The 13,633-nt window shown below is 43.7% G+C and overlaps 1 protein-coding gene and 1 long non-coding RNA gene across 2 annotated transcripts in view; one reads left to right on the plus strand and one right to left on the minus strand.

The window, feature by feature from the left end:
• The window catches only part of ror1 (receptor tyrosine kinase-like orphan receptor 1), a 155,819-nt gene that overhangs the window by 5,716 nt on the left and 136,470 nt on the right, over window positions 1-13,633 (minus strand). Inside the window, exons 6-8 of the mRNA XM_034702235.1 lie at window positions 11,174-11,491; window positions 10,796-11,041; window positions 10,487-10,701 (exon numbers count right to left, since the gene is read on the minus strand). Coding sequence (XP_034558126.1) covers window positions 10,487-10,701; window positions 10,796-11,041; window positions 11,174-11,491 — 779 coding nt within the window. The remainder of the gene's footprint in view (window positions 1-10,486; window positions 10,702-10,795; window positions 11,042-11,173; window positions 11,492-13,633) is intronic.
• Window positions 11,836-13,250, plus strand: LOC117826289. Its single transcript, XR_004634016.1, has 3 exons — window positions 11,836-11,932; window positions 12,906-13,069; window positions 13,168-13,250. It is a non-coding gene; the product is annotated as an uncharacterized LOC117826289 (long non-coding RNA).

Consider the following 13,633-nt stretch of genomic DNA (forward strand, 5'->3'; position numbering starts at 1 on the left):
ATAAATACATTTTAGGGCTGCTCACTTAGAGTATGTTTGTGTCAAATATTGTACAATCGAATGTTACATGGAGAAAAAATAAAACAGGAGCTATAACTTGCCTGCTGTCTATATGTCTGTTAGCTCCATAGATTTACTGACCAAACCTTCCCTTTAAAAAAAGCCTCAGGAGTAACATTTCAATGTGATGCAGCCTGATATTTGTAAACCACAATCAGTGAAGTTTACACTTTGTTGTTCAGGAACAGCAGTCAGCAGAAAGTGTCCACAGGTGTCCAAAACTAACATCAATTCCAGTTTGAGTGGCTCTGACAAGTAGTGTGTGCCGTGTTTACACCATAGACTGTTCCTGATGAAGCCTTATGATGCCTAACAATGGTGAACACTTTGGACTCAACCTAACTTTTAATGAACAGGCAAAGAGGTGGAGCTGAGGTGGGACCAAGCGGCCTCAAAATATGAAGCCCATGCAGAAGTGTTAAAAGCTGCGGTTCATTGAGCGGCTGCTTGAGGCTGGCTGCAGAAACACCGGAAACCACACACACACCAATTCAAAACAGACGATCTTTACAGAAATAATAAACATGCTTACAGCCTGGTTCAAAAAAACAGCTTCAGTCTGAAGAGCTCATTTCTCTATCGGCACACACTGTACGGAGGCTCAAAGCCCGCCTCTTTACCTCACACTAGCTCGACAAAAGGTTGCATTCAGCATATCCATATGACTCCCGCCATCGATTGGCTTTAAAACAGCACCTCAGAACAGATGGGTGACGTCACGGATACTACGTCCTTTAATTATACAGTCTCTGGGTGGGACTGACAGGGTTCCCACTCTTTTCCAGAGATCATTTTCCAGGACATTTTCAGTGATGATCAGGCTGGTATGACAGTCTAAATTTAGTTCCTAATTTAGTTCCTAAATAGTCTAATATGTTCCTCTCAGTGGAAGTCTACATTGAAAGACATGTAGTCTATGGCTATCAATGAAATCATCTCTTACATACTTAAAAATTATGGCAAATTGATAATAGAATAATGCAACCACAGATGTACAGCACTTCACTTTATTAGTGCAACCAAATAACAATGATGGGCAACAGCTCAGCTTTCTCTTTTCTCAAGAAATATAACATGAGCTAAGAAATAAAACAAAAGAACCTGCAAAGGAATCAGGAAGCTGCCTTACTGAAATAATTAAATAATAATAATGATCAGAGGATCAGTGCATTAATGACCTAAATAGAACTGAATGACAAAAATGGCCACAAATGTTTCTCAACTCAACTCAAACTCAAAATATACCTTCTTAATCATGATATTCATCCTGCTAAGTGGTCGATATAAAACAAAGCAAATGTCATGTTTTTTTATTTGAGTTACCGTAAACTCTGAAAAAATCTCACCGGTGTAAAGACACACTCTGTATTTGAAGATCTCTCAGAGATTTAAATGTAAACTGTCTTCCTGCATGGCGATGTCTATTATGATCAGGGATGTCTACAACATTGAGTTTCTGTGCAGCTGTGTCGCTCTTTTTGTTCCGTTTGTTTTCACTATCGGGAGTTTGCACTCCTACTAGCTAGAGCAGGGCTTCTCAAACTTTTTGGAGCCAGGGACCCCTTACAGGTGAGAAAATTGTCCATGGCCCCCTCATAATTGTAACACAGATTAAGCACATTAGTGATGTGTCATGATCAAAAGCTGCGGCTCTGAGAGCTGATGCTTTATATTGAATCAGAAGAGCCGGCTCGCATCAAGAGAGAGCCGGCTCCCAGTTTTTTCCTTTTGCTGCTTAGTTCTCACAGTGCTCAGCCCCAGCTCTGCTAACACCAGAATTTTGTTTTGATTGGTCAGCATGGCGGCCATGCCTAACCCTAATCACAACCCTGACCCTAACCCTAATCACAACCCTAACCCTAATCACAACCCTAACCCTAATCACAACCCTAACCCTAATCACAACCCTAACCCTAATCACACCCTTAACCCTAATCACAACCCTAATCAAAACCCTAACCCTAATCACACCCCTAACCCTAATCACAACCCTAATCACACCCCTAACCCTAATCACAACCCTAATCACAACCCTAACCCTAACCCTAATCAAAACACTAACCCTAATCACAACCCTAACCGTAATCACACCCCTAAACCTAATCACACCCCTAACCCTAATCACAACCCTAATCACAACCCTAACCCTAATCACACCCCTAACCCTGATCACACCCCTAACCCTAATCACACCCCTAACCCTAATCACAACCCTAACCCTAATCACAACCCTAACCCTAATCACACCCCTAACCCTAATCACAACCCTAATCACAACCCTAACCCTAATCACAACCCTAACCCTAATCACACCCCTAACCCTAATCACACCCCTAACCCTAACCCTAATCACAACCCTAACCCCAACCCTAACCCTAATCACAACCCTAACCCTAATCACAAGCCTAACTCTAACCCTAAGCACAACCCTAACCCTAATCACACCCCTAACCCTAATCACACCCCTAACCCTAACCCTAATCACAACCCTAACCCCAACCCTAACCCTAATCACAACCCTAACCCTAATCACAAGCCTAACTCTAACCCTAAGCACAACCCTAACCCTAATCACAATCCTTACCCTAACCCTAATCAAAACCCTAACCCTAATCACACCCCTAACCCTAATCACAACCCCAACCCTAACCATATTCACAACCCTAACCCTAACCCTAATCACAACCCTAACCCTAATCACAACCCTAACCCTAATCACAACCCTAACCCTAATCACAACCCTAACCCTAATCACAACCCTAACCCTAATCGCAACCCTAACCCTAACCCTAATCACAACCCTAACCCTAACCACGACACTAACCCTAATCACAACCCTAACCCTTACCCTAATCGCAACCCTAATCCTAACCCTAATCACAACCCTAACCCTAACCACAAAACTAACCCTAATCACAACCCTAACCACAACCCTAACCCTAATCACAACCCAAACCCTAACCCTAATCACAACCCTAACCCTAACCACAACCCTAACCCTAATCACAACCCTAACCCTAACCACAACCCTAACCCTAATCGCAACCCTAACCCTAACCCTAATCACAACCCTAACCACAACCCTAACCCTAATCACAACCCTAACCCTAACCCTAATCACAACCCTAACCCTAACCCTAATCACAACCCTAACCCTAATCACAACCCTAACCCTAATCACAACCCTAACCCTAACCACAACCCTAACCCTAATCACAACCCTAACCCTAATCACAACCCTAACCCTAATCATAACCCTAACCCTGATCACAACCCTAACCCTAGACACAACCCTAACCCTAATCACAACCCTAACCCTAACCCTAATCACAACCCTAACCCTAACCTTAATCACAACCCTAACCCTAATCACAACCCTAACCCTAACCCTAATCACAACCCTAACCCTAACCCTAATCACAACCCTAACCCAAATCACACCCCTAACCCTAATCACAACCCTAATCACAACCCTAACCCTAATCACAACCCTAACTCTAACCCTAAGCACAACCCTAACCCTAACCCTAATCACAATCCTAACCCTTACCCTAATCAAAACCCTAACCCTAATCACAACCCTAACCCTAACCACAACCCTAACCCTAATCGCAACCCTAACCCTAACCCTAATCACAACCCTAACCCTAACCACAACCCTAACCCTAATCACAACCCTAACCCTAACCCTAATCACAACCCTAACCCTAATCACAACCCTAACCCTAATCACAACCCTAACCCTAACCACAACCCTAACCCTAATCACAACCCTAACCCTAACCCTAATCACAACCCTAACCCTAATCATAACCCTAACCCTGATCACAACCCTAACCCTAACCACAACCCTAACCCTAATCACAACCCTAACCCTAACCCTAATCACAACCCTAACCCTAACCTTAATCACAACCCTAACCCTAATCACAACCCTAACCCTAACCCTAATCACAACCCTAACCCTAACCCTAATCACAACCCTAACCCAAATCACACCCCTAACCCTAATCACAACCCTAACCCTAACCCTTATCACAAACCTAACCCTAACCCTAATCACAACCCTAACCCTAATCACAACCCTAACACTAATCACAACCCTAACTCTAACCCTAAGCACAACCCTAACCCTAACCCTAATCACAATCCTAACCCTAACCAAAACCGTAACCCTAATCACACCCCTAACCCTAATCACAACCCCAACCCTAACCATATTCACAACCCTAACCCTAACCCTACTAAGAACCCTACCCCTAATCAAAACCCTAACCCTAATCACACCCCTAACCCAAACACTAACCCTAACCCTAATCACAACCCTTACCCTAACCACAGCACTAACCCTAACCCTAATCACAACCCTAACCCTAACCCTAATCACAACCCTTACCCGAATCACAAACCTAACCCTAACCCTAATCACAACCCCAACCCTAACCCTAATCACAACCCTAACCCTAACCTTAATCACAACCCTAACCCTAATCACAACCCTAACCCTAATCAGGATCCTAACCCTAATCACAACCCCAACCCTAACCTTAATCACAACCCTAACCCTAACCCTAATCACAACCCTAGCCCTAATCACAACCCTAACCCTAATCAGGATCCTAACCCTAATCACAACCCCAACCCTAACCTAATCACATCCCTAACCCTAATCACAACCCCAACCCTAACCATATTCACAACCCTTACCCTAAACAAATCAAAACACTTACCCTAATCACAACCCTAACCCTAATCACAACCCTAACCCAAACCCTAATCACAACCCTAACCCTAATCACAACCCTAACCCTAATCAAAACCCTAACCCTAACCCTAATCAAAACCCTAACCCTAATCACAACCCTAACCCTAATCACAAACCTAACCCTAATCACAACCCTAACCCTAATCAAAACCCTAACCCTAACCCTAATCACAATCCTAACCCTAACCAAATCAAAACACTAACCCCAACCCTAATCAAAACCCTAACCCTTATCACAAACCCTAACCCTAATCACAACCCTAACCCTAATCACAACCCTAACCCTAATCACAACACTAACCCTAACCCTAATCACAACCCTAACCCTAATCACAACCCTAACCACAACCCTAACCCTAATCACAAACCTTACCCTAACCCTGACCCTAATCACAACCCTAACCCTAATCACATCCCTAACCCTAGCCCTAATCACAATCCTAACCCTAACCCTAATCACAACCCTAACCCTTACCCTAATCGCAACCCTAATCCTAACCCTAATCACTATCCTAACCCTAACCCTAATCACAACACTAACCCTAATTACAACCCTAACCCTAATCCGGCCCCTAACCCTAATCACAACCCTAACCCTAATCACAACCCTAACCCTAATCATAACCCTAACCCTGATCACAAAACTAACCCTAGACACAACCCTAACCCTAATCACAACCCTAACCCTAACCCTAATCACAACCCTAACCCTAACCTTAATCACAACCCTAACCCTAATCACAACCCTAACCCTAACCCTAATCACAACCCTAACCCTAACCCCAATCACAACCCTAACCCAAATCACACCCCTAACCCTAATCACAACCCTAACCCTAACCCTAATCACAACCCTAACCCTAATCACAACCCTAACTCTAACCCTAAGCACAACCCTAACCCTAACCCTAATCACAATCCTAACCCTTACCCTAATCAAAACCCTAACCCTAATCACAACCCTAACCCTAACCACAACCCTAACCCTAATCGCAACCCTAACCCTAACCCTAATCACAACCCTAACCCTAACCACAACCCTAACCCTAATCACAACCCTAACCCTAACCCTAATCACAACCCTAACCCTAATCACAACCCTAACCCTAATCACAACCCTAACCCTAATCACAACCCTAACCCTAATCACAACCCTAACCCTAACCCTTATCACAACCCTAACCCTAATCATAACCCTAACCCTGATCACAACCCTAACCCTAACCACAACCCTAACCCTAATCACAACCCTAACCCTAACCCTAATCACAACCCTAACCCTAACCTTAATCACAACCCTAACCCTAATCACAACCCTAACCCTAATCACAACCCTAACCCTAACCCTAATCACAACCCCAACCCAAATAACACCCCTAACCCTAATCACAACCCTAACCCTAACCCTTATCACAAACCTAACCCTAACCCTAATCACAACCCTAACCCTAATCACAACCCTAACCCTAATCACAACCCTAACTCTAACCCTAAGCACAACCCTAACCCTAACCCTAATCACAATCCTAACCCTAACCCTAATCAAAACCGTAACCCTAATCACACCCCTAACCCTAATCACAACCCCAACCCTAACCATATTCACAACCCTAACCCTAACCCTACTAAGAACCCTACCCCTAATCAAAACCCTAACCCTAATCACACCCCTAACCCAAACACTAACCCTAACCCTAATCACAACCCTTACCCTAACCACAGCACTAACCCTAACCCTAATCACAACCCTAACCCTAACCCTAATCACAACCCTTACCCGAATCACAAACCTAACCCTAACCCTAATCACAACCCCAACCCTAACCCTAATCACAACCCTAACCCTAACCTTAATCACAACCCTAACCCTAACCCTAATCACAACCCTAACCCTAATCAGGATCCTAACCCTAATCACAACCCCAACCCTAACCTTAATCACAACCCTAACCCTAACCCTAATCACAACCCTAACCCTAATCACAACCCTAACCCTAATCAGGATCCTAACCCTAATCACAACCCCAACCCTAACCTAATCACATCCCTAACCCTAATCACAACCCCAACCCTAACCATATTCACAACCCTTACCCTAAACAAATCAAAACACTTACCCTAATCACAACCCTAACCCTAATCACAACCCTAACCCTAACCCTAATCACAACCCTAACCCTAATCACAACCCTAACCCTAATCAAAACCCTAACCCTAACCCTAATCAAAACCCTAACCCTAATCACAACCCTAACCCTAATCACAAACCTAACCCTAATCACAACCCTAACCCTAATCAAAACCCTAACCCTAACCCTAATCACAATCCTAACCCTAACCAAATCAAAACACTAACCCCAACCCTAATCAAAACCCTAACCCTTATCACAAACCCTAACCCTAATCACAACCCTAACCCTAATCACAACACTAACCCTAACCCTAATCACAACCCTAACCCTAATCACAACCCTAACCACAACCCTAACCCTAATCACAAACCTTACCCTAACCCTGACCCTAATCACAACCCTAACCCTAATCACATCCCTAACCCTAGCCCTAATCACAATCCTAACCCTAACCCTAATCACAACCCTAACCCTTACCCTAATCGCAACCCTAATCCTAACCCTAATCACTATCCTAACCCTAACCCTAATCACAACACTAACCCTAATTACAACCCTAACCCTAATCCGGCCCCTAACCCTAATCACAACCCTAACCCTAATCACAACCCTAACCTTAACCCTAATCACAACCCTAACCCTAATCACAACACTAACCCTAACCACAACCCTAACTCTAACCACAACACTAACACTAACCACAACACTAACCCTAACCACAACCCTAACTCTAACCACAACACTTACCCTAACCACAACCCTAACTCTAACCACAACACTTACCCTAACCACAACCCTAACCCTAACCCTAATCGCAACCCTAATCCTAAACCTAACCCTAATCACATCCCTAACCCTAGCCCTAATCACAGCACTAACCCTAACCCCAACCCTAACCCTAATCACAACCCTAACCCTAATCACAACCCTAACCCTAACCCTAATCGCAACCCTAACCCTAATCACAACCCTTACCCTAACCACAACCCTAACCTTACTCACAACCCTAACCCTAATCACAACACTAACCCTAACCCTAATCACAACCCTGACCCTAACCCTAATCAAAACCCTAACCCTTATCACAACCCTAACCCTAATCACAACCCTAACCCTAATCACAACCCTAACCCTAATCACAACCCTAACCCTAATCAAAACCCTAACCCTAACCCTAATCACAACCCTAACCCTAATCACAACCCTAACCCTAATCACAACCCTAACCCTAATCACAAACCTAACCCTAACCCTAATCACAACCCTAACCCTAATCACACCCCTAACCCTAATCACAACCCTAAACCTAACCCTAATCACATCCCTAACCCTAGCCCTAATCATATCCCTAACCCTAGCCCTAATCACAACCCTAACCCTAATCACAACCCTAACCCTAACCCTAATCACCTCCCTAACCCTAGCCCTAATCACAACCCTAACCCTAATCACAACCCTAACCCTAACCCTAACCCTAATCCGGCCACTTACCCTAATCACAACCCTAACCCTAATCACAACCCTAACCTTACTCACAACCCTAACCCTAACTCTAACCACAACACTAACCCTAACCCTAATCACAACCCTAACCCTAATCACAACCCTAACCCTAACCCTAATCACAACCCTAACCCTAACCTTACTCACAACCCTAACCCAAACCCTAATCACAACCCAAACCCTAATCACAACCCTAACCCTAATCACAACCCTAACCCTAACCCTAATCGCAACCCTAACCCTAATCACACCCCTAACCCTTATCACAACCCTAACCCTAACCCTAACCCTAATCACAACCCTAACCCTAACCCTAATCACAACCCTAACCCTAACCCTAATCACAACCCTAACCCTAATCACAACCCTAACCCAAACCCTAATCACAACCCTAACCCTAATCACAACCCTAACCCTAACCCTAATCACAACCCTAACCCTAACCCTAATCACAACCCTAACCCTAATCACAACCCTAACCCAAACCCTAATCACAACCCTAACCCTAATCACAACCCTAACCCTAATCGCAACCCTAACCCTAACCCTAATCACAACCCTAACCCTAATCACAATCCTAACCCTAACGGTAATCACAACCCTAACCCTAACCCTAACAACAACCCTAACCCTAATCACAACCCTAACCCTAACCCTAATCACAACCCTAACCCTAATCACAACCCTAACCCTAACCCTAATCACAACCCTAACCCTAACCCTAATCACAACCCTAACCCTAATCACAACCCTAACCCTAATCACAACCCTAACCCTAACTCTAATCACAACCCTAACCCTAACCCTAAACCTTTTCAACCAATGACTTAAAGCAACAATAACTTGGTGACTAGCAACGTATTTATTCAGGGCAGCTGTAAATTATTATCTGTTTCTGGTAGAAAATCAACATTAGATCCCTGAAATGTGGACAGAAAGAACTCTAGTTTTGTGAAAGCTCCTTTTCCTTTTTTAAATCTTAAAAGTGATTCTTATTTGTTCTGATATGTGTAATCCATGTTTCAGACCCTTGTTGTCCACAAAGCCCTTTTTAAATTCACTGTTAAATTGCAAAATGTTATGGCTGTCACCCTTACAAAACTTTCTTTGATCCCTTTTTCCTTCAACTCTTCACAGACACAAATCACAGCGAGGAGAAACAGACTTTCTACATCAGGGAAACATTTGCTCCATCGCTGAAAAATTAAATAAACCACAGATATTAATGGCTTTTGACGCTTCATTGACATTTTGCAGTTCTTTCTAGAGCTGTTGATGGTAATATTATACACATTACCTTGAGAATAAGCTCCGGTTTGCAGACGGGCTGTCTAGATAACTCGCCACCAACAGAATAATGTGGAAAAAGATAAACAGACTGAGGGGGATGACTGAGCGTGCGACCTTGAAGGAAACGTGATACACTGAGCTTATGTGCTGGCTGGCTGGCAGAGAAGCGGCTTGATGATCTACATTACAAAGAGGGTTCAATGAAAGACGAGAAGAGGAGCAAAGGCAAAGGGATGGAGGTAGGAGAAACAAAGAGAGATGGATGAAGTGAGAGGAGGAGAGATGTGGAAACAGAGACGGAGAGATGGAGAGAAATAAACAGAGCAGGAGAGGGCTGCAGTGTAGCATTCCTGGAGCGGCTGAGCTCTGATGATACAGATCTGAAGCACATAGACATACACACACACCGCACTCCAGCATGCTGCAACATATCCCTGTTGACACATAGAGGGCCATGCCAGCGTTCTGACTCCTTCGTCTGACTGCACCACGTGCTTTTGAAGACCCAATGTTCCACGCGTAATTACCTCAAACTGATGTATGGATCAATGTAGAGAAATGATTGTGATCATATTTTTGCTGGCCGTAGAGTGACAGGAGACACGGCATGCTAAACCAAAGTGAGCAGTGACTGACGAGCAGATGCAAAATGAAGAATGTGCTCGTGTGTGAAGGCTCAGTGAGGCAGCAGACGTGCCGACTCTGACATTAACATGCAGTGACTGTGCTCCTCTACCTTGGGCTTGTACGCAGTAGCGAGCATGGACATCTCCACGTTCTGTCCCCTCACTGGTTTGGGCTGACGAGGGGCCGGAGGTCGGGCTGTCTTCTGGTTGTTGCGGCAAACGCAGATGAAGAAGAAAAGCAGAGCGATGGCTAACGGGATGGCCACACTGGGAACCAGGATGTACAAGATCTCCATGTTGCTGCCGCTGGACTTGTCTTTATGGTCTTTATGAAAACAATTAAGAGAGGAATAATATCAGATCTGTAATGTAGGTTGTTACATGACTGGCATTCTTAAGAAACAAATCAGTGCCCTCACCACAGATGGGGATGTCACAGAGCTCCATGCGGACCCCCTCGTCCAGTGTGAAGCACCAGGGGGCCTCGTGTTTGTTACCAGGGTTGCGGCAGTACGAGTGTCCCCCGTTGAGCTCGGGGAAGCGAAGAGCCAGGTACGTGTGGCTGTGAGGGTACTGAGAGTTCCACGGCTGACACTGTCGCCCTGACTTCGTCATGCTGACCGTCCCTCTGTAGTCCGACCCGCTGCTGTTGTAGCACTTGTGATCTGGGGGAGGAGAAAATTTGGTTTGTGACTCACATTATCAATTTCTTTACTACAACAGGGGACATATTGTTCTATTCTGCTTGCTAACATTACATCATTGTCATGTGGGGTCATGTATACAGCAGGTCTTACTCTTGTTTATGGGCTCAGCCATGGGGATGCCAATCCTCAGACAGTTGGCGGCCTCTGGGCTGTCGGAGGCAGCCAGGTCCTCACAGTTGGGCAGCTTCAGTCTCTTCAGGATGATGGGGTTTGAGCGGGCGATGATGTACTCCGTCTTACAAAGGTCATTCTCCAGGATCTCGCACTCGTCCTTACACAGGTCTCGAGGTTTGTCGACCCCCGTGCTACGGTCGCAGGTCGGGAAGGCAAAGTGGCAGAGGGAGGGGATGGCAAACTGGGAGCAACGATCGGACAAGTGATTGGATGTACCGATCATGGTGAAGGCCGCTGGAGAGAGAAGAAAAGGAATTTATAAATAATAATATAAATCTAAACCACATTGTAGCATCATTCATTTATTTTTTTATCTTATTTCTTCCTTGTGTTATTAATGATCCATGTCCTGTATTGTATTCTCTTGTGTGTATTTCCTTGTGTTTAAGTCTAGTCTAATGTGTTTCCTGGTTTATTTTGTAGTTCTTGATCCCTGTCTTTCCAGTCTAGTTTTACTTCCTGCCCTTGTGTGTTTCCCTCCTTTTTGATTAACCTGATTAGTTTCACCTGTGTCCAGACCTGTGATGATTACCCTGTGTATTTAGTTTCTCTGTTTCCCCTGTCCTGTTTTGGATCATAACGTCTTCCTTGTGTTCTATGTTCGTTGTTTTTTCCTAGTGTTTCCTTGTTTTCCATTTTCCACTTTTTGGGTTTAGTTTCTTGGAAATATGTTGAGTACGTTTTTGTTTATTCTTTTGGTATTAAATTATATTCTGCATTCTGCATATCCCCATTATTAGTTAAATACATTCATCAAAACATATGAAAGAAGAGAAGCTTTTGTAGCTCAAGTTTTTAATAAGTTTTAATATGTATTTTTATATTTCTCTAAAATAAACAGCCTGAATTGGTGTAGGTATGCTTTTTCTGTGAGTCTTATAAAACATGAGACTTTTTTTTCTTCTTACATTTCTAAAAATAAAAAATAAATTGACTTAAGTGTGAAATTGGGAAATTCCATGTTAGGGTCAAGCTTGTACTCTGTAAGCTGGGGAACCCCCTTCCCATAAAACATGTACTGCTCACATCCCTGTCTTACTTACAATGTTCTGTGTTTAATGAGGTTGCTAACTGCTATGTTTGCTAAAAACAGGTTAAAATGCTTAAGCTAGCTATGTGACTCACGCAGGTACTACATTGGGTTGTTAAATGTGTGGTTTAACCTGAAATATTATATGATATTTCTCCAGACGATAACTGTCTTTGCTGAGAAAGCAAATCAAGAGGTTTTCGAATTATATATATTTGTCCCATCCATCCCTAGTTTGCCATAGTTTTCCTATCTCTGAGCATGGCCACCAAGTGAGTATGATGAATTATCATAGCACTGACTGCAGGATGGAGCGACATTTTTGGTCTACTGTTCGGAAATATTGTCACTAAATACATAAGATACAGATGTGATGTCCCAGAGAGAGGTTACAGAGACTTCTTTAGCTCACAACATATGAGAACACCATCTCCTCACAGAGTGAGGTATCATTCGGCTGCTTGTTATTGCTCACTTTGCCTTCAACTTTTGAACACTAAACCTACAAAGGATCAAAGAGAGAAACTGACAAAGTAGGCTGCAGCTTTAAATGCATGATTCACCGTCTGGCTGCAGAGTTATTGCAAACATGTGTTTTTCTGTGGTTATGATTATCAGGAAAGCAGCTCTGCGGGGGATGGAGAGAAAGACGAGCGATTATAAACTGGATAACTCAAGCTGGCAGTGATCCAGGAGATCCTGCAGAACGTGCTGCTTGAACACAGAAACACGAAGGATCAGTGAAACTGATTTTGAATCAAGATGAGGAATAGCAATCAGAAGTGAGTGTATGGTAAATGATTTACAGTCCTACTTTGGGTTTACAGGACAATCCTGTGGTGTCATAAATCATTATTTTCACTTGTCCTTGATGTTTCAGACTCGAGTCTGAGTTCATGACCCAGCTGTCCCTAAACCGTTCAGCAGAGAGGCTGATGGCTGCACATATGTAAATAAAATACACACCAGAATAACCTCTGAGGACATATGCACACTACAACAGGACTACAACACAGCCAGTAAAATCTCAGAAGCAGAGACACAGAAATATATAGCCATATTAGATAGAATGTGTGCGAATTGACCATCAGACTGGTCACTGCGCTGAACGTTTTGAAGTCTAAAGTGAACAGCCATTGTGGATTCATCTATGTTGCAAAAGATGTGTACATCCAAACTGAATCTGGTTGGAAACTAGTTTGAAAATGCACAAAAATTAGGAAGAAAAACCAAAGCACTAGAAAAATAAATAATGCACAAGTAGACGTCTAGTTAGACCTTCTGGAGGAGTGCAATTGAAGAGGATTTTTTGCAGGTAAAGGGGATGAACCCACTCTTTGCTCATG

The sequence above is a fragment of the Notolabrus celidotus genome, chromosome 2 (genome assembly GCF_009762535.1).
Source record: "Notolabrus celidotus isolate fNotCel1 chromosome 2, fNotCel1.pri, whole genome shotgun sequence".
Classification (NCBI taxonomy): domain Eukaryota; kingdom Metazoa; phylum Chordata; class Actinopteri; order Labriformes; family Labridae; genus Notolabrus; species Notolabrus celidotus.